We start from the raw sequence: 22,643 nt of genomic DNA on the forward strand, positions 1-22,643 counted from the left end.
CAAAAAGGGAAAGTGGCCCTTTGAATTAATGATGCATCAGTCATAGGAGGATGAGATATATCTGGATCAGTCAGTTACTTTAAACTTTGATCTCATACAACTTAAGAAATATAATATGAAGAAATATTTTGTAACAATGTTCCCACAAGTTTCTAGCTAAAACAGCAAAGAATTTTTTCTTTAAAAGAAATTATAATTTTAAGTATGATTTTTAAATTGATCCTGAAAGTAATTTCAAAGACCCAACTGAATTGTAAATAATGCAGAGAAATCACTAATCACTTTTTTCCTATGGCATTCTGAATTATCTTTAATTTTAAATAGAAAATTTATATAAGAAAGATAGTCATAGTTTACAAATATTGAAAATGTTTTTATAAAATATTAAAAAGATAAAAGCATTCCATTCTTTGACATTACAGAAACTTTACACTCATTTGAAGATTGCACAGAATTATAGTTATGATCACATTTACAATTTGAAAATCATTTTTCTAAAGCAAACAATGACAATTTTGAAAGGGTATGAAACTATAAATGATTCAACTTTTATTGTTGTCAGGTCAAAATACTTTAAATGGCAGAGCTCAACTTAGAGTAATTATGAAAATGCTTTGACTTTCTATATGAGCTACAAGATTGGATTTTCTAGGCATTCTGAAATTTGTTGTGCTTTTTGCAAACATTGTAATTTCAATTTCTGTTTGAATTCCTACAAACATACCATACACCATTAAATCAAAAGTTTCTAAACTTTAAGGTCACCACAAATGGATAACAGTTTTCTTCTATTTTACATCATAATGAAATCCATAATGTTGTCAGCTGGTAAAACAACAGCTGAAAGGAGAGCTCATTGACTCTTTTCCATTTATAGACACTACTGAAGGTTTTATCTCACTAGAAAACATATAACAGCTGCTTACCCCCTCCCTTTAAACAATAAATGAGTCATTTCTTGAGTCATGATAACATGAAACATTTGAAAGGTCTTAATGAGTCAGATGAAAATCTTATGATGTGACCCATTTGAGATTAGACTTTAAAACTCAGCAATTTTTATAGTAGTTATTTCTTTGTGTATGACATATAACAAATACAATTCAGTGACTAAGCTGACATTATTTTTTACAATGTGGCAGGGAAAAGATATTACAGAATTTAGTAAAAAACAATAGCAACAACAGTTACAGTAATTTTCATAATGCTACCTCTCTTGAAATTGATAGTATTTCCCAATAAATTTATTATTCTGAAAATAAGTTGTTTTCTTAACCCTCTGTTAAGCTGACATATAGCCAGCACAAGCTTCTATAAATGTGCAACTAATTAGGAAGTGAAAGTGATTCTATAAACCATAATAAATATAAACAAGGAGAATATTAGAAAAAATCAGTGTAGCAATAAAATGACAAGACAAATGTTTTATTTCAAAAAAGCATTAAATAGATATGTCTATTGATAAAATAATCTAAATAGTACTTAAAATTTTGAGTAGAAGCTGATTTACATCAAGTTCTAGAATTTTAGAAATTTATGAACCAAAAACAAAACAAAAAAAACCCAAGTTCCTCAAATTAGGAAGTTTATTTAAAAAGTTTATACTTAATATAAACTATGTAGCAACACAATTAAACTTGCTTGAAAAGGACAATAGAGATGATTGTTACTTCTTCCTTTAGCAGATGAGCAAAATGAGCTCCTAAGTGCTCAGGCATTCAAAACTAAATTCTTTTACTCCAAAGAAAGTGCTCTTTTCTACTGCAGCATACTACTTAGCTTATCTTACCTAAGTTCAGAAAAGTTCATCTTTGATTTAATCCTATTCTCCTAAATTTTGATTCAATATCTTATTTTCCTAAATAATATTTGCAAAATATTAAAACATACTATACAAATACTCTTTATTAAATACATATACACAATAATTTTATGTCAGGAAATTCACTAATGTACAAGATTAAAATGCTATGTACAGTAAATAAATTCATAAAACTAAATCCAATTTTGTTACAATTTTAAGATAGACAAGGAAACTGGCAATAACATATAAATGTATTTTTTTCTTGAGTTCTTTTAAAGTTATTACTTTACATATGATTATTCAATATGTTATACCAAACCACTAGTATCTTCTATTTTAAAGTTTCTTTAAATAGAAATTCAGCTCAAATCAAAATCAACTCATTACTTCCCAAAGTCCCTGCAGGGTGAATCCATCCTTCAATTTTTCTATTGCAAGCCCCAGTTCTTCTGAAAATACAGGTTCACGATCTTGTTGCTTTTTGACAGTTAAGATGAGAAAAGAGCATAGGCAAGAGGAATAAACAAAAGATTGTATATAAGTTTGTGAATACTAAATGATAACATATAATTTTTATAATAAAGTAAAATAGCCTTACCTTATTACCATCAGCAAAATAAGCCTATGAGAAAAAGAAAGCTATTAAATTCCAAATATCTAATAAATCAAAGGCTAAATGGGGTCAGTGGTCTAAAACAATTTTCAGACTAATTCTAAATAATTTATACTAAATGAATTTTACATTTTTGTCTTATAACACGTTTTCTCTCCTTAAAATTTGTTGTAAGAGAATTCATCTAGTTGCCGTTAATATTTTAAGCTATTAAATTATTTTTGTGCAAGTTTTAAACACTAAATATATGACATACTTACTACTCCATTAAAGTCTTACTCCACTACCTCCTTGAGATATGAGTTTTTGAAGGCTTTCAATGTATCAAAAGTTCTGGCAAGTCTTTTTATGCCAAAAAGAAATCAAAGTATGGGACAAATGATTAAATCTGTCCTCCAAAGGCCACATTAACAGAGTTTAGGAAGCCTCAACAACCAAGAAGGTTAAATATTGAGTGTTTTTTCTTTAGCTAAAATAACTTTAAATAAACTATCTTTTCAAATGGAGTTGTGATCTATGTTAGCAGAGCAAACACACATCCAAATGTGTGTGCTGAATTAACTACTATTGGTACTATATCCTTTTAAAAAGATAAAATGAGTAATTTATAACCAACCTATCAGTTTTACCTATGTTGGCAAAAATCATTAATATGATCTATCAGAAAATAATTTTTTGTGAATATGATTTGGCATGGCAATGTATTTATAATTAAACTGTTTCCAGACTTTTTACATTTCTGTTTCAAAGTTTTTCTGCCCTATTTACTATCTATCAATGATTTATTCTGATCAAGTTAATTTTTTGAAACTATTTTCCCTCTTTTAGTACTTAATTTTAGTAGTGTTTATTAGAGTTACAGAGGGGAAATTTCTCTCTCTCTCTCTCTTTTTTTTTTTTTTTTGACCAAACAGTACCAGTGTGAAAAATGCATATTCTCCATTTCCAAATAGGATAAACCATTAAATTAACAAAATTTAATCTAAAGAAGACAGAAGAATGAATCTCTGCAAAGATTTTTAGTTCACCAAAGAACGAATTCACAAAGAAAAATGTATTGTTAATTATTGTTTGTTTTTTTTTGATGAATGAAACAATGTGAATGAGACAATGAAATATATAGTTTTAAATAAACATCATTTTTAATATCTTTTAATACTCCAAAGTCTGAAAAAAACTTTTTACTTGTTTCTGAAATCATCTGAATGACTGTATTTCCATTTAAAAAACTTAAACTAGAAGACAAGGCACATGTCCTTATATTCAATACCTAAAAAAACCGTTTTGCCTAAGACAGCTCCATTCTCAAATGTCCCAAGTTCTAGGGCATTTTATTTACTCATATTTTACTTAAACCACAGAGATAAAAAAAAATTGTTTCAATTCAATGGATTTCTTTGAGAAAGCTTACCACAAAAGCATCAGTGTGTTCATCGGACTCTATTTCCACATCATCTTGAATTTGTTCAACTGTCAGATCTTCAAGAGGTTGAGGCTATAAAACAAGACATTTTGTAAATTAGGCTGCATAGAAAAATAAGCTGAGAAGATACATCAAAGTTGTAATAAAGGCAAATTTAATTAGGAAAATGTGATGTGGGATTTTTTTTTTGATAGCAATAAATATTCTTGTCTTACAAAAATATCCTATTTGTGATACATTTCTCTATTAAACAATTATTTTCATTATAAATCAATGTGAATATTAAAAGGAATAATTTATATGAATTTCAACTAAAATTTAGGTTTAAAAAATAAATTAGTTCAACATCAAACAATCTTAGTTGGCAATTATTATAAACACTACAAATATTATGCTTAAAAACTTAAGAAAAAAGTAAATGTATTTTTGTGATTACTTTCTTCACATAATTTTTTTGACAATGACAATAAGTTTCATAAAAAAGGCAGAGCTTAAGCTGTGCCTGGAATGACTTTGAGAGGTGAGGATTGGACAGGTGGAAGAATGACTTGGGCCGAAACAAAGACAAACAAGTTGTGCTTTGACAATAAAAATGTATAGGGTTTTATTAGTCTACAAGATTTATGTGATTAATTTGCACTATGTAAGAGTAGAAGTGCGTGATGAAGACATACTGTTACAGGGGTCCTCAAACTTTTTAAATAGGGGGCCAGTTCACTGTCCCTCAGACAGTTGGAGGGCTGGACTATAGTAAAAACAAAAACTTTGTTTTGTGTGCCTCTAAATAAAGAAACTTCATAGCCCTGGGTGAGGGGGATAAATGTCCTCAGCTGCTGCATCTGGCCCATGGACTATAGTTTGAAGACCCCTGTGACCTTAAATACCATGCTATTGGTTTTTGGCTTTATTTAATGGACAGGAGAGAATTACTGACTGCTTTATGATAGGGAAATTATATGAACAAAATAATATATTAGGAGTCATCTGGGAGTAATGTTGGATGGCTGAGAATTTATAATAGATTATCACAAAAATCCAAATGTGAGAAATAAGGGTCTAAAGTGGAGGATGATAACAGGAATAGAAAGGAAGATATAGATTTGAGAATCATATAAAGGAAAAATTGTTAGGGTGTGGTGATTAAATGGAAGTTAGGAAAGGGAATTGGACAATGAGGTTATACATGTGAGTACTTAGAAGAATGGTGGCATAATTAATATAAATATTAATAGAGTATTAATAATTTAAATAATAATAGAAATAAGAAAACTACCCAGAAAAGGCAGTCTAGAATTATAAAGATAAATTTAATTTTAGACATGTTTTGAAATGAAATCCTATATATGATTAGAAATGAGAGAATGGTGCCTAGGTGAGTGGTCAAGAATAAATTTAAGGCTTGTTGACCTTAAAAAAAAGGCAAGTACTCACAAGTTGAGCAATACAAGGATACCCTCAAAGTCTTTCTAAAGATAGAATTGATTGTATGACATGGGAGACACTGGCATAGGACCACCTAGCATAGTGTGCCCTTATCAGAGAAGGTGCTGGGCTCTATGAGCAAAACAAAATTGAATTAGCTCAGAAGAAACGTGAGGTACACAAAGTGAGAGAATCCATCCCAAATGTTCATAGGGACTCTCTGTGTCTGACCTGCAGCAGAGCACTCTGAGCTCACATTGGTCTGATCTGCCATAGTCAGATACACTGCAACTCAACTCTAACAGAATAATGTCATTTTGGTTTTCTTCAAGAATGAAGGACAACAACCAATTAAAGGTAAGTGAAACTAGGAAAGAGCTAATGAATTTAATGGAACAGAGCAGCATCAAGGGGCTGGGGGATAAGATGAAAGTAGAAAAAAGGTTCAGTAGGGATAGGGCATGGAAGTGAAAGATAAAGAAGCTGTAATCTGAGGAGAACCCTAAGCTTGAGATCTTTGTGGCAGTCATTCTCTCTAATGATGAGAATGACAATGTAGGCTTACTGATGAGTGATCTATGTAGAATAGAAATGGAGATTTATTAAACAAGGAGACTGAGGTCACTGTATCAGATGGGTTATCAATATGGATGATGAAATCACAGAGGATGATGGCAAAGAGCCACAGAGAAAGCTTGACAGTTGCTCAAGTTACTGAGAAAGACCTAAGAGTTTCTTGGAAGTCACTTGGCTCATTGGAGAGGACTAAAGAATAAGAATCAACTCGCAGTTAAGCTAAGGGGGTAGAAGAAGAGCCTGTCTCACAATAGACCTAGCATTTCACGAGGCATAATGGCAGATAATAGAGTGAAGAAGGGGCAGGCGACTAGATTATAGCTGAGTTGGATAGTAATGAAAGTATAGGAAGGAATAAAAATGAAGGAAGGATTTTCACTTATATATATATAGATATAGATGTAGCAGGAACAAAAAAATCAGAGGGTTGGTTAGATGTTAATGATGGAGGAATTAAAGTCTAGGCAGAAAGAATCCATGAATCATTCATCATTTTAAAACAGTTAAAATAAAATTTCTGCATAGAATATTCTAATGTTATCTGTGTATCAGGATATAATAACCTTCTATAACAATATGGCAAAGTGATAATTTAATAAGCTGAAGAAATTACCTTTTCTTCCATCTCATAATCCACTCCAAATACAGGACTGGCAGAATAGACTCTGTGAAGTGAATTTATTTCCTTTACTGATTCCTGTAGTTTTTCCACAGGATCTATTTTGAAACCAAGTACATATCCTCCACTCTATAAGAAATAATAATTTTAAAAGAGCCTGAAGAAGGATTTCTTTCATGTAAGAAACTCTAAAGCTCATAATACTCTTGATTTACAGAAAACAATCTCTATTATCAGGCCACTTTATCCTGACTTCCTTATTCTCTTTATTGCCCCTTCCCCCCATTATTCAAGAGTCCCACCTCCTTTGTTCTTTGTGGTTTCAGATCCACTATTTTGGTCAGCTTGAAGTCAGGCACCCCCTTTCCAAATCTAGCTCTCTCCACATTTTATTTTATTAGAATACAATCTTCTTTAGGGTGGAGACTGCTTTTACTTGCTTGTACTTGTACTCCTGCACTGCTTGGTACATTGTGTGAACTTAAAAACACTTTTATTTTCCCCTTGATTTAGTTATTATAATGCATATTAAATTGTAATGGTTAAGGAAGTCAATTTTTCATTGAATTATTTCTTGAGAATAATCACAGACTTTTAATTTTGGAGAGGGAATGAGGTAATTGGAGGTAAGTGACTTGTCCAGGATCACATATTTATTAAGTGTCTGAGACTGGTCCTTCTGATTCCAGGTCTGGTACTCTATCCATTGTGCCATCTAGCTGTCCTAATCATAGACTTCAAAGTTGTCCAAAATCATAGATTTTGCCTAAGATTAGCTCTTCAAAGTGATATAGGAGGACAGATTATTGGGAGAAATGATCTAATATTTCCTGTCAGAGCTAAAAGAAACAAAATAGAGGAATGGATAGACATTCAGATTTGGTGACTGAATTTAAAGAGGAAAAATACAGGGAGGGGTGTATGTTGCGTGCATATGTGTGTGTGTATGTGATGTAATTTTCTAAGTCATTCCAGTCATGTGCAACTCTGTGTGACCTCATTTGGGGTTTTCTTGACAAAGATACTAGAATGGCTTGTCTTTTCCTTTTGTCCAGTTTGTTTTACATATGAAGAAACTAAGGCAAATTGGGCAAAATTGAGGCTAATAGCTGGGGCTCAATTTGAACACAAAATGAGTTTTCATGATTCCAGACCTAGCACTAAACACACTGTACTACTCAAAAACTTCCCAAATAATTATTTTACTTTAATCTACTGGGAGTTGAAATAAATAAGGGATAAAGGTTTGTATGATGAGTGATAATAAAACTTCCTTTTAAATGCTACCTAACAAAAAAAAGAAGTACTCAACATGATTTTTTGGTAATCTAACAAGTATTACTGTTTTTTGGGGGAACATCTAAGTAAAATGTTAGTCTTCCTATGTAACTTTACACATATAGGTAATCCCTTCCTTACTTGTGCTCATTAATTATATTAATTAATTATATCATCATTAATAATCAGTATCATATGTTATTAATAAACCTTTAGGCCTAGGCTATTGCACAGATCTTGTACACATTAAACACAATGTTAAAAACATTAAATATCTTACCTGTTGAAAGCTCTCTATAACAAGTGCTAAACCAAACTTTGAATCTCTGACCTTTATAGATCGCTAGTTATAAAATGAAAAAGGAAGAAAAATGCATTTTTGATTATTTAGTGAGAAAGATTATTTAGTATTTAGTATTCCTTTATAACATAAACTTTTAATTCCATAATTCTATTTTTCATGGTAAATGATATCTACAACATGATAAATACCATAAATTCAGCATGATAAACACAATCACTCACATCTAATAGGTAAAAATATTTTTCTCTGAATTATTCCATTATGGAAATCAATGAACACATCAATATCAATGTTATGAAACATAATTTTCAGATGAAGAAAGTCAGTAAAATATATCAACCACAAAAATGTACAATTTCCTAAAAATGTTTCTGATCTGTATCATACATTGTTATTAGGCAACTTAAAAAAAATGAAAGGGGGCCAGTAATAATGGCTTCTTTGGCAGAAGTGTTCCAAATAGATATGTGCTTCCTCTTCCCCTCTCACCAAACTCCTCCTTCTTAAATTGTGAAGGATTTTTTTTTTTTTAAGCATGTTTACCTAAAGGAAGAAGGAATTTAGGGGATCATAATAGTTACTTCAGAAGGCTATCATGTTATGTTAGACTTATTATAAATGGCTCTAAGTGACAGATTTAAAGCTAATGAATGGAGGTTATAGGGAGGCATATTAGATTGTTTTGTTTCCCAATATAGCACAGTTCCTAGAATATAGTATATGTTTTTAATAAATGCTTTTTTTTATCTTCCTCTGATCAGTTCAGATGAAAGTGAAGTTTAAGTACCCTCAGCCTCTTCCTCCTCACTTATTTCCCCCATCCTTTTCTGTTTTTCATCTTTTTCTTCCCTGATGTATTCCTTTTTCTCTTTCCTTTCTTCTAGATCACTAAACCATAACACCACTCCTAGATTCTGATGTACTTACCTCCCTCTATAACCTCTAATGATATTAGGATTCTGAGGAGAAACTTGTATAATCTCATCCAACAGAATGAAAAGACTACCCTTTCCATTTGCTGGTTTATATTTGCTATTTTATATTTTTCTTAACTCCTTTGTTTGTATTACAATGCTTACAAGGCTTGTATTACTCAATTCTAATCTTTGCATCAGGAATGCCTGGAAGTCTGTTATTTTATTAGAAGCTCATTCTAAACTCTATCCTTCCCACTGTCCCTTCTCCACCATATTTTGTTATGCCACAGTTCCATTTAACTGTCCTGACTCAGTTTCCTTGTACAAGTTTCCCTTGTCTCAGTCTCCCTAATTACTCCCCTAAGCTGTAAATCTCTCTCTGGTCCATGAAGGCTGAGGACCAATTAGTCTAAGGCTATAAATTGTTAGCCCAAGCAAGATAAACAAGAGAGTAGACCTCCTGATTATCTTCTGTCCTTGAGAACATCCCTCTAAAATATTCCAAGATATTTCACTGACATCTTTATCTCTGGGTATTCAGACATCCTGTCTCTGGGTTTTTTTGATTTATAGGCTTTTCCAGCTGGGCTTTCCCATTCTTTCCCACTCTTTCCCTCTTCTTTGTCTCCAAAAGGTATATAAAGGTTAGAGATTCTCCATTCATTGCTGGAGAATGGTGGCTGGCAGTGGATGCTGGACGCTGGATTCTTTGAGATGACAGTCTCCTCCAGACCTGGGACCAACATGAATTCCTTGGTCCCAGTATATCTTTATCTCTGTCTGACTGGATAATTTGAGACGAGAGTCCTGTCCAGTCAATCTTACTCTCCCATTAATAAATATTAAAAACTCTCTAATCTCTCTCCTGCCTCAGTTTCTCTGGCATTACAATTTTATCTATGCTCAATTTTGCCAAGTTGGTTATTCTTGTACGAAAACAGATTAAAAATCCTTTAAAAAAAGACATTGTTAAAAAATAGTATTTTCTAGAGCCTAAAACCCCTTTTAGGAAATTGGGTAGAACAAAAAGCTAAGACCTTTCTTAGGAAAGTAATATCATTGCCTTTCCCTTATCTGAATTCACAGGACTATTATCTATATAAAGATAGTCTTCAGTTTTCCTTCTTCTGAAGCTATCTAGGTAACACAATTGTAGACTCTTTGTTTGGAACACTAATGGACTGCTTCTGAACCAACCCGCTTTAAGCTAGCCTGAAAGCTCTACAGTTTCAGAGTGGCAGAATTTCAGGCTTCCCCTAGGTCTGAGCCCCAAACCTCCTTCAATCAGCTCATAAACCTCAGACAGAATTGGTCCTTTAATTTAAGACCCAATACTAGGACAATGACATAGCTGTTTATGCTTAGCCTCAGGCAAGAGACTCTGCCGTGATCTGGTACCAGCAGCAGGTCAGCTGCATATAAGCTTTAGTTCTCTCATCATTCCACATTAAATTGCTGCTCAGTTCTGGAAATCAGAGTGACAGAATTGCCTAGCTGGCTTCTGTCCCTACTAAATCTGGGATCACCTTCTGCTCTAAGTACATACCACCAATAAGTTCCAATTCAGTCCCTTGGCTGGAAGGCTTTGTGTAGTATCTTTCTCACTAGAGCCATCCTTAGTGTCTATACTTCTCTCCCTATGCTAACCTGGCCTGGAAAAAAAAGACTGTGGTTTCTCTTTAGGTTTCCTAATTTCTCCTTGGTCTGGTCCTCCTTACACTCTGTCATCTTTGCTGGTTTTGAGTATTAAAGAGCTTACCTCTAATCTAAAGTTGCTTTGGAGAAGATGGTCAACAAGCATTTGTTAATTATCTATTATGTGCCAGGTAGTGGCTAAGTGCTAAAGATACAAAAACAGACAAAAAGTAATCCTATTCTCAAAAAGTTTACAGTCTAACAGGGGAAATAATATGCAAATAACTATATAAAAACAAAATATATATACAGGATAAATAATCAACAGAGGGAAGGCACTAACATTAAAGAAGAAAGACCTATTACAGAAGGTGGGATTTTAGTTGAGTTAATCAGAAGAAATGTGAGAAGGAAAAGAATTTCAAAAATGGAGGACAATCAGTGAAAATGCAAGGAACTGGGAGAAACTGTCTCTTCAGTCAAAGAGAGCAAGAAAGTAAGTTCACTAGACTACAGGGTATATGGAATTGATATCGGAAGATATAAAAGACTGGAAAGACAGGAGGATGTCAGGTTAGGAAGGACTCTGAACACCAGAGAATTTTACATTTGATCTTTGAAGCAATAGGGAGGGAGCTACTGAAATTAGTTGATTAAGGGAGGGATGATATGGTCAAACCTATCTTTTAGAAGATCAGTTTGACAGCTGTGTAGAGCATAGACTAGAATAGGGAGAGACTTGAGCAGGGAAAACAACCTGAAGGCTACCGCAATAATCCAGGCTAGTTGTGATAATGGCCTGGACCACGGTGGTGGCAGAAAAAGAGAGAAAGGGGCATATGTGAGAGGCAGTGATATACAAATAATTGTGTTTGTTGCTATATATAACTTATATATACCATGGGGTTAGATATTACTTAATAAGGAAATTGTAGAAATACTTTTAATAACCTAAATGTTTTGTATGAAGTCCAAGAAAGGCCCACTTTATAATTTCTCTTCAGATAAGTAAAGTTATTTGAAAATTCCAACATATTTTACTTTTCCTAGAATGCTAACTGATAATGGCATATTATTCTATGTATATATTTGGATTTTTTCCTATGTTAAAAAAGCAAATCATGACCATTTTCAATATTAATTAGGCATTCTGAAATGAAAACTATTACTACTTTAACAAATAAAAAAAGAAATAATAACCTAGTCTAAAACAAATCATAAAAACTCTTTTTGGATTTTATAATTACATATTATTTACAAAAATATACTAAATGAAAATAATAAAATTTTAATTTATAGTAAAGTAAGGCCACCAAAATGTATATACTTACAATTTGCAGATACGGTATGCTAACATTGAAACTGTCATTCATATTTGCATGCCAAACAATTCTCACATTAGTAATGAAAAAGGTCCCCAAATTTCCCTAAAAAACCAATTCAAAATATGCATTGATTAGTATTCATAGGTTATCTTATTATTGAAAAAAATTCTGAATTATGCTAAATAGTTCTATAAACAACGACTAAATTAAGCTCTATGGTCAGCAACAAAATAACTTTTCTTACTCGGATCTTAGAATGTTAGAAAAATTATGAAAAGGTAAGAGAAACAAGATATATGTGACAACCTCTTAAAGTCTACCAGTGATACTTTATGGCTCTTGCCACCATAAATTAGAACACACAAGTCTCTCCCAAGTAACCATGATTACCCAAAAATTTACTTTTAAAATTCTTCAATTTGATAGTCTAAAAATCTTAAAAGTAAAAAAAAATTTACTTAAAAATAAATATTTGCACAGGAATTTAAAATGTGCACATATGTAAAGTTCTCTTAATTTTTTTTTGTCAATTGGGTTTAAGTGAGTTGTCCAGGGTCACATAGCTAGTAAGTATCTGAAGATGGATGGTCCTGTTTGCATGTAACATTGGGTTGATTATACCTACAGAATATGGCAACTGGGATCACAGTAATTTCTACTTCTTCAGTGATACAATGTTATTTCATTGATATGACATGAAAATCCCGAAATCAGGAAGATTTTAGATACAACTCCTCCACAATAGCACTTTGAAAGCTTGCCCAATGAGTTTTACACTGAATTATGTTTATGGATTACACAAAGACATGGGTCTCTGGGATTTGATGTAATCAACCCAATGTTACCTGCAAACAGGTGCATCCAGAGGACTTCACTACCTATGGAATTTCTTCAAATTGTACTGGAGCTCTTCCATCAAAATTGGCTGGCATGAATTTCCCTATTTTATGCTTCATCTGATATTAGTGATCATAGATTATCAAATAAAAACCATTCAAAGAGTCTTATATACTTTTGATACATGTATGGGAAACAGCTTTGAGTACTAATATTATTCCAGTTTTCTTTCACAGTCATGAGACAATAATTTCCAAAGAACTGAAAAGGTCTATTAGCCAGAGGGCAACGGAAAAGACTGAGGTGGATGTGAATAGAAACACATTACCAACAGGAATTAGGAAAACAGAATCTAAGATGTCATCAAAGAAATATCTAAGAAAAAGAAACTGAGCTAGCAGTTCACTGCAGTGAAGTAGAACTGATGGAGAATGATGGTACCCTTGAAATGTGAAGAGAAATCAAGGAAGCCTCAGAGCACATTAGATAGACCCCTTGTAAGGACCTTATAGAAGAAAATGGACAAGTTTTCCAGAATGAGTAGTCAGGAATGGGCTATTATCTGCTCTGTTAGAGGGAATGCTTATACTGAAGAGATACAAATCCATTTGAAAATCTGAGTAGATAAGCCAAGCAAAAAATTACTTTAAGGCTCTAATAAAGGCTTTATTAAAATCTTGCCTTGAATCATACCTGATCACTGGATAAATTCCAAACACCATTGATTTTGTCATATACTTGTTCCTGTGGTAATAATCTTAGCTGTTTGTTTTGAATTAATGCACTCCTCAGTTTAAGTTCACGGTACATTTTAGAAGTTTCATAAGCTCTACAAGAAAAAAGTAGGCTAACAAAGTTAAAAATGTAATTTTAAAACACAGATACCTAATATTATTGACATAATTAGGCATATATTTTCTACATTACATCAATAATTCATATTAATCATATCTATAAAAGTCAATTTTAATTTTTTGCTTCAAAAGCCTCTCATTTTTAGACTTCTTTTTTACATACACCCACACCCACACACCCACATCCACACCCACAACACAAGCTATATAAATCATGGCCAAAGAGAACTTTAGTAATATGCCAACAAGCATTTATTTTTTATTCTATATCAGGTATTTTGCTAAACAGTGGTAATACTAAAAAAAAGGCAAAAACAGCTCAGTCTAATGAAGAAGAGAAAATATATAAACACCTATGTAGAAAGAAGATATATACAAGATAAAATTAGAGAGAATCTTGGGAGGAATGAACTACTATACCTGGGGATACATAACTAATAATTAGAAATTTAAAAGTTATTGACAGACCATTTTTTTATTTTGTGTTTAAAAAATTGTGTCAAAATTTGGTATATTAAATACATGATGAGGAAATTCCTTCTGCTTTGGAAGATCTGCAATTGTTTTATAACTTGTAGACTTGACAGTCAAAATTGCAATAATTAAGAGTTTACTATGTCCCAGGCACTGTGAAGTGCTGGAGGTTTGGTTTTATAACATTCCCTGTTGCACTGAGGGATTAAAGACATTTTGAAGCAAGAATTCTTTCCATTATGCCATGTTGCCTCTGATGTTACTTTCTAGATATAAAAAACATGGCTTACATATAATAGATATAGACCTTTAATTTTTCTATGTTATACATATACACCTATGAAACAATAATTCATACATATATATTACACATATTACATATATGTACATGTACTTATACACACATATACACAAAGGCAGCTTAAGTGTCATGGACTTGGAGTCAGGAAGGCCTGAATTCAAATGTGACCTCAGATACTTTCTAGCTATGGGACTGGGCAAGTCATTTAACCTCTACCTTAGTTTTCTTAATTACAAAGTGGGTAAAATAAAAAGTACTTCTTAGGGTTATTGTGAGAATAAATGAGATAATATTTGTAAAGTACTTAACACAGTACTTGGCACACAGTGTTTAATATATGCTTCTTTCATTTTTTCCTTCTTTCTTTCCTATATTTATCTTCCAAACTAGCTCTCTTTTTTCTGATGCTTCTATTTCTGTCAGTGATATTGTTCTATCATTTACAAGGCTTAAAGTCCCACAACTAGGCTGTTCACACTGATTTTTGAACAAATGATTTTTTTTTTCACCTCAGCTTGGTATATACATGATGGTGTTTTTGCTCATAATGTTTTGTCTGCTTAAAATCCCCTCCCCTCTCTTCTCTACTTATCCAAATTACATTAGTCCTTAAAGTCCCAATTCTCTGAAAAATATTCCCAAACCATTCTGGTCCATATCGATCTATCTCACTGAATGTCCAACAGTACTTTCACTTCTTTGGACACTTAATACAACAGAAAGTATTTACATATTGTCTTATGTTATTATTTGATTATTTCATATATGTACACTATATTTTCACAAGTGGATGATCCTTGTTCAGATCCTTGACATCAGGAACTTTTTTTTTTTTTTTAAATCTCTCCACTGCTAGGCCCCCATAGGTGGAACCCATGAATGAAACAAAGAATAAAGTAAAATTTTAATGAGAAGTTTCAGGTAATTGGGCATTATGGTTTACAGTACTTTCTCATTAATTGAGGTTTCACCAGAGAATCACTTTTATCTCAGTTAATGCTGAAATTTATTAACCCATTTACCTGACTTGGTTAAGTACAATGTACTGAGGAAAACATTTCTTTGATGAGTCAGATTATTTTTTTTAATTTTAGCTTTTTATTTACAAGTTATATGCATGGGTGATTTTACAGCATTGACAACTGCCAAACCTTTTGTTCCAATTTTTCCCCTCCTTCCCTCTATCCCCTCCCCCAGATGGCAGGTTGACCAATAAATGTTAAATATGTTAAAGTATAAATTAAATATAAGTATACATGTCCAAACAGTTATTTTGCTGTACAAAAAGAATCGGACTTTGAAATAGTGTACTATTAGACTGTGAAGGAAATTAAAAAATGCAGGCGGACAAAAATATAGGGATTGGGAATTCTATATAATGGTTCATGGTCATCTCCCAGAATTCTTTTGCTGGGTGTAGCTGGTTCAATTCATTACTGCTCTATTGGAACTGATTTGGTTCATCTCATTGCTAGAGATGGCCATGTCCATCAGAATTGATCATCATATAGTATTGTTGTTGAAGTATATAATGATCTCCTGGTCCTGCTTATTTCGCTCAGCATCATTTCACTAAGTCAACGAGTCAGATTTTACAGTGACTCAGGATCAGCATTTGGAACATCAATGATAATTGCAATAATAATACAAATATAGAAAACATAGGAATTTGGCCTGAATACTCTACTAACTCAGAAACAAACATTAGAAGTTGTTTTACATGTTTCTTCAAAATACTAATACCTAATACAATCTCATTTTTCTTTTTCCGATAAAGAATAAATACAGGACAATATTCTGGATAAATGAGGTTTCTGAGTAGCTGAATTACATTCATTCTGGCTTTACTGCATGTATAAATTGGCCAACTATTTTGTAAAATCAAATTAGCTTTTAAAATGCTAAGAAGTTAAGCATAAGTAACATATAAATGTAATTGTAAAATTGTGCCTCTCATTTTTAGACTTCTTTTTTACATACATCTCCCCCTCCCCACACCCACAATACATAAATCATGGCCAAAGAGAACTTCAGTAATATGTCAACAAATGTGAATTTTCTATTTCTCTAATCATATAACCTTAATGTGGGTAGAAATATAAATTACTTATACAGAAAATACTTAAAACATTTGTATACTTCAAGGATGCTGATAGAGCCCAGAGTTTCTGAAATTGCCATCTTTCCTTAGTAGTAGCAAAGCTAATTTTAACATTTTACTCAAATTTTCATATTTTTGGCTATGAAATGAAATGGAAAGCTTCCTGAAGTAGAATTAACTTGATCCAAATAGTTGAGGTAAACAAATAAATAAAAAAACAACCACTGAAATTGACTATCCCTCTAAACATCCTTAACTTCCTCAGTTTTTCAGCAAGATTGCTTATATTAATTCAACTCTCCATCTCTCTTTATCTAACTACCTACTGTGGACAAATAAAAAAATCTGGAAAAAAACTTTTAATGTTTCAACTTACAAATGAGATAAAATATATGCTTTATCAGATTTCTTCTAAGGGTATTACTTCACATTATTATTCTGGGAAAATATTTTTCTCTGTACTTTCTTTAACATGTACCTTGATATCATAAAGTGACTAAATAGTATCAAAAACTTTTTTTTATACCATACCTGTGTACTGCAATGACAGAGGTAAAAAGTCTAGGATTCCCAGGAACCACATTTGTAAATATAAACTCAAAACGAGTATTATTACATTTTGTTAGTATATAAAGAGCTTCAGTCTGGCCCCGTAACTTCTGTAAGGACAAATTGTTAATGCTTATTAATAGTTTCTATTTTATAGGCAATTATTAATCAATAGTTTAAAACTAAGTTAAAATGCAAATACAGATTTCAATCTAAAATATCTAAATATTTAGATCTAAAATATATCTTTAGATACATTTAATAGTTAAGAATTAGACTTGTAATTCTACTGATATAAGGGCTGCTGGGTAAGAAAGATCCTTCTACCAATGCAAGCTTGTATCTTCTCTGCAATTTATGATTTCAGAGAGTTATCTAGAGGAAAGGTTAAGTAACTTGCCCAGAGTTTCCCAGATAGGATATATCCAAGGCAGCACTTGCACCTGTGTCTTCATGGGCTTGAGGCTAGCTCTCCATTTACCCTTTGTGCTGCCTCGATATTTTTAACAAATTGAAAAGACTTTTAACCGACTTATAATTGCTTTACATATTTTAACAACTTTTAATAATACTTTTCATACTTACAGAGTTAGCAGTTCTTGTTGTAATACTGAGTACACAGTTATAGCCAACAGCTAAAGTTAAAAAATAAAATATAAATGTCAAAGTTACACAATAAATACATATTTTGAGAAATAAAGTACAATCTTTGACACTGTCAGACATCAACTATACAGTGGAATAAAGGTTTTTAAAGTTCATAAATTAGTGTCAGTGTATGTTTTATTTAAAAGAAAAAGAAAACAAGAAATTAAATTCTAGAATTACTTATTTGCCTCTTCCTAAAAAAAAAAAAAAGTCTACTTCTTTATAGTTCACATAACATATCCTTAAATGAAATTCGACATGTTTATACTAGATGAAAAAGTTCATAAAAGGGTAGTGGAAAATAAGAAATATTACAATATTACACAAAAGTATTACATAAAAACACACAATAATTAATGACAAGCCTAAGATATTACATTATTTTAATTGTTTTAAAGATCAGAAAGACAAATTATCATTACTATTTACTACTACATTGTTGTTAAAAAATAACAATTCCTTTGTTTGTAGCTAAAGGAAACAGGTTATTGGTTATAAAACTTAAGTCAAAAGTGAATACCAAAAAAAAAAAAAAATCACAGAAAAAGAAAAATTACATTGGAGAGATGGAAAATGGCTATCAGGCAAATGTTTAATTTTTAAAAACCTCAAAACTCCCTTCCCTGAAATTTTAATCCCACACACATTTTTAGAAAAGATGATCTATCTGAAGAGAAAAAATCAAATAACACAGAAAAATATTTATATTTGTATAATGATACAAATTTTGATCAGTTTATAGAACTTGACATTTAATATGATACTTTCATGCTATAAACAACTATGAAAAGTAGTAATTTATTCTATGAACTTTGTACCTTTAAGTTAATTTAAATACATACTTACAAAGATTGATCCTGGATAATGCCAAAGAATGCCATATAATTCTCAAATTTGTCACTAACAATCTACCTGAAATTAAAAATAATTGAAATGTTTAGCAAGTCTAGAGATTTTAATTTGTAATACATCTGTGAAAGGAGAAATCTATGACTTCTCCACCTATTTATTAGTAACAAATTTACATTTATAGGATACTTAATAGTTTTAAGTGTTTTATACACATTATTTTATGTGGTCCATAGCACTATTCACAGAGACTCAAAAGCCAAGATTCAAAGCTAAGCCCTTCCAACTATCCCACTTCTTCATTTTCTCCTCTAAAGTTATAGATAACTATGTTTCCAGTGTTCAAGATATAGTAGGATATCAAACGAAACAGAGGGCAGTGAAGTAGCACAAGCCCTCAAGTCAGGAGGGTGGGGAGTTCAAATATGTCCTCAGATATCTAACACAGCCTAGCTGTGTGACCCCGGGAAAGTCACTTAACCCTAATTGTCTCAGCAAAAACAAACAAACAAACAAACTAATTTAGGATTTCAGAGGTAATCAGTAAATTGGCAAGAGATTATCATAATGGGATTAACAGGAATTCAAAGATTAGCCTATGGAAGGATTGAGGCAAATTAATGAGTTGACAAAAGAGAAACTATACTTCTGACTCAGTTAAAAATGTATTGGCTAAAAAAAAAAAAAAAATCTAGAAATACCACAGGAATATCTTGTTTTAACTCAGGGTCTTCAATATTTCAATATCTTGTAATCTATCTACAGAATTATAGATGCAAGGTTGGGGTCATTTTATAACTATAATTGGATGCCACATTATTAGGTTATAGGAAATGAATAGATCAATGAATATAAATTACAAAGGAGAAGAGATTGCTAGTGATGACTGTAGCGACAGGATCTGAAAGCAGTAATGGGTAGGAAGGAGTAAGAAGGATTCCCTCACTGGGAATGTGAGTTAGAAATATGAGAGAAAGTAAAGTCAGTAATGAAAAGGATGCCAGGAATTTAGTGTCATGGGGACAGGGGGATGGAGAGAGCTCAGAAAGCTAGTACATGGAAGAAAGAGTGGGAGAAAGAATGAAAGGGAATTTAAGATTTGGATTAGGACCTTTTGAGTTTAGGATTGAGGTAGATGGGAATAATACCCTTTTCAAAGGCCTTCTTCAACATTACTTAGCATAAATAAATTCAATCTGGCCCAATAGTATCCAGTACCATGCACTGCTCATGACAGATACTCAATAAATGTTCATGGACAGAAGAAATGTTATGCTACCCCCTCAGGTCATTGGGTAGAAAGAAAAGAAGTCACATAACAGAGATTTTTATCAGAATAAAAGAAAGAAAGGAATTATTTCTATGGGAAATTTATTCTCAATTCCCTTAAGTGAAAAATATCCAAAATTATTATTATTATTGTATAGCTACCATATAGATATTACTGCATAGTTAAGTAGATTAAAAACTATTGTATAGATAAAATAATCTATACAAACAACTATTACTACATAGATCTTACTAGATGCATTAAGATTACTATAGAATACTATATAGATATCTGTATAAATAACAAATATTATTACTATACAAAAAGATATGCTATATATAAAGATATTATGTAGACAATCATTATGTAGATGTACTATATAATTTACTCTCAAAGGTATCTGAAAGCCCAGGAACATTTACAGGAAATGTATATAAGCATCATAGAAAAGAAGCTAAATGGTCAAATAAGTTAAATATAAACAATAATACTGTTTCATATCGATTTAATAACATTTTAAATAAATGCATTTAAATAAAATTTAATTCAGCTTAAAGAATCAGACAAATAAACATTAAAGATAAGTTAATGCCGGTAAATATACTCACCTCTATCCCCATTGTTTCCTTTGGTGTCTTCTATTGAATCTAAGCAATCAATAAGGACTTCTCCAGGTCTTGTTTTCATTTGTCTAAAAATAAATTTAAAGTCCTTAAGTTTCTAGCACTAGTAGGAATATATTACACTCATTCATCTAAAAATAATGCAATAATTTTTAAGACTTTAATATACTGATCAAACATATTTTGACTGGTAATTATGTGCAAAATCCAAAATAGTGATGACATAATCCTGATCCTTCAAGAACTCAGAAATTTAGTTAAGGAGACAAGACATAAATGTATGAAGTGATGTGATAATGCAAATCAGCACTTGATTATGGTAAAATGATTTATTGTCAGTTTAGCAAGATTTCACCAGCAGAATGCCCTACTGATTTTTGTCTGGCCCTATGCCATTTAACATTAATATCTGAGAACAACCTTCATGTTACATGACAATTGGTTGAAAGAACCAGGGACGTTTAGCCTGGAGAAGAGAAAACCCAAGGAACACATGATAGCTGCTTTCAAATATTGAAAGGTTATGACAGGAAGAAGGATTAGACTATTTTGGGCATTACAAGGCAGACACATAGGCAATGGATAAAAGTTTCAAAGAGATTCATTTAGGTTTGATAGCAGGAAAAACTTCCTAACAATTAGAACTGCTCAAAAGGGCAGGAGGCTACTTCAGGGAGTATTAGATTTCTTCTTCATTGGAAGTCTCCAAAGAAAGACGGGTAGTCCCTTATCAAGTGTATTATAGTGGGGATTCTTTTTGAATAGGCAGTCCCTGAGATCTCTTTCCACTTTCAAATTCAGTGACACACACACAAAAAATTAAGGACATTAGCTGGATTTCGAAAAATGGGTAGAATTTGAGGAATAGGAAAGGTACAATAAGGGAGAAGAATTAAACTGACCAGAGGAATTAGAAATGATCAAAATAGGATTATGGCTTGTCTGGAACAGAGATTTCAGGTTAAGGAATCCTGGTTAGACAAGGCTGGGAAAGTTAGGGGATGTTAAATGATGGAGGAACTTAAGTGCCAGTTTATAGAATATAATTTATTGAAAAAATGCTTTCAGAAAATTAGTATGGATGGATTGAAATGGAGTAAGCAGGAATCAGTTAAGGAGTTGTTGCAGTACAGCAGTGATTTGAATCTTTGAGTAGAGCTGCATTCTCCTGGCCTTCCTTCTGTCTGACTTATTTTTCCGTCTCCTTCAGTGGACCCAAACTTATCTGTTCTTTTCCTTCTCTCGCTCCCTCATTCTCCTTTCTCTCTTCTCACTACTATCCTCCTAGTCACTCAGGTTTACAACCTAGTTGTCATTTTTGAATCCTTACTCTTTCATCCTCTCCACCTCCTCCAACATCCAATCTGTTGCGCTTTCCCCAATCCCTCTTAATCCTCTGTTGATGATTACCCATTTATACTGCATATAGTTTGTAGGCCGTATCTCCTATAAGAATGAAAGTGTTTTCTGCCTTTGTATCTCTTCCTTGGCACACAGTAAGCACTTGATAAATGTCTGTTGACTGCCAAGATACTTCTACAATAGAAAGCTGAGGAAAATGAGATCTGAACAGTAAGGACGGTGGGTCGGGAGGTTCCCGCGCCACTCAATGCCCAGGCGACCCTCGGACTGGCCTCGCTCATCTTCCCGCCCTCCCCACCCCGGGGGCAGTGACGTCCCTCGCGAGCCCTGGAGAACCGGGCCCTTTCGGCTGTCAACTGCTACTCACTGAGAGGGCACATCGAACCGGATATCTCGATCCTCCCAAAGCCCGTCTAGAACCGACATGGTGGCCTAGACCTCGGGAGGGATCCCCGGGGCCGCTTCCCTGGGGCTCCAAGGCAACGGTCCTTCTCTATCACGGGTTGTACGGCAAGCACCCGGAGCCAAGCTTCCGGAGAGATTGCGCCTGCGCCTTTCGTACCTCTTCGCGCTTCTCTTTTTCCCTCCCTCCTCCCACTCTCAGGTTCCCTAGGGTTTAATTGGTTTAGTTGCGGGGGCAGCTGCCGCTCCTCTGCGTGCTCCTGCTTCTCCCAGCGCCTGGCACTGGGCATGGAGTTTGCAGCTTAGTGGCCCTTTGCTAACCCCAATCCAGCTATTTATGTTATGCTCTATAGTCCTGCCAGTTCCCATCTGTCTTAGAATGTTTTTCCCTCCCCAAAGCATCCTCTCTCGATTCCTCTCCCTTAACTCCGTGAACTCCGAGAAGTTCCAATACGTT

General features: G+C 32.9%; 1 protein-coding gene across 3 annotated transcripts; it reads right to left on the reverse strand.

Annotated features, from left to right (window-relative positions):
* Positions 1-352: 352 nt before the first annotated feature.
* Positions 353-22,314, reverse strand: BBS5 (Bardet-Biedl syndrome 5). Of its 3 annotated transcripts, XM_051986209.1 has the most exons (12): positions 22,152-22,314; positions 20,408-20,490; positions 18,527-18,592; positions 17,618-17,667; positions 17,015-17,142; positions 13,447-13,582; positions 11,923-12,018; positions 8,016-8,078; positions 6,452-6,586; positions 3,829-3,912; positions 2,403-2,426; positions 353-2,281 (listed from the first exon to the last, which is right to left on the reverse strand). In XM_051986209.1, exons 1-12 carry the CDS (start codon positions 22,208-22,210, stop codon positions 2,180-2,182), a joined length of 1,026 nt encoding a protein of 341 aa, XP_051842169.1. In that variant the 5' UTR covers positions 22,211-22,314; the 3' UTR covers positions 353-2,179. The 3 variants fall into 3 exon arrangements, with proteins under 3 accessions (XP_051842169.1, XP_051842170.1, XP_051842171.1); XM_051986210.1 differs by lacking the exon at positions 6,452-6,586; XM_051986211.1 differs by lacking the exons at positions 6,452-6,586; positions 8,016-8,078.
* Between the last annotated feature and the right edge of the window lie 329 nt (positions 22,315-22,643).

This window comes from Antechinus flavipes, chromosome 3, assembly GCF_016432865.1.
Source record: "Antechinus flavipes isolate AdamAnt ecotype Samford, QLD, Australia chromosome 3, AdamAnt_v2, whole genome shotgun sequence".
Classification (NCBI taxonomy): Eukaryota; Metazoa; Chordata; class Mammalia; order Dasyuromorphia; family Dasyuridae; genus Antechinus; species Antechinus flavipes.

Bases quoted from the DNA above. Each gene is read 5' to 3' on its own strand.
- BBS5 (XM_051986209.1), bottom strand. From the start codon at position 22,210: ATGTCGGTTCTAGACGGGCTTTGGGAGGATCGAGATATCCGGTTCGAT. The intron at 17,143-17,617 runs GTAAGTATGAAA...TTGTCCTTACAG, and splicing joins CAACAAGAACTGCTAACTCT to AAGTTACGGGGCCAGACTGA. The intron at 13,583-17,014 runs GTATGGTATAAA...TTTTTCTTGTAG, and splicing joins TCTGTCATTGCAGTACACAG to AGCTTATGAAACTTCTAAAA.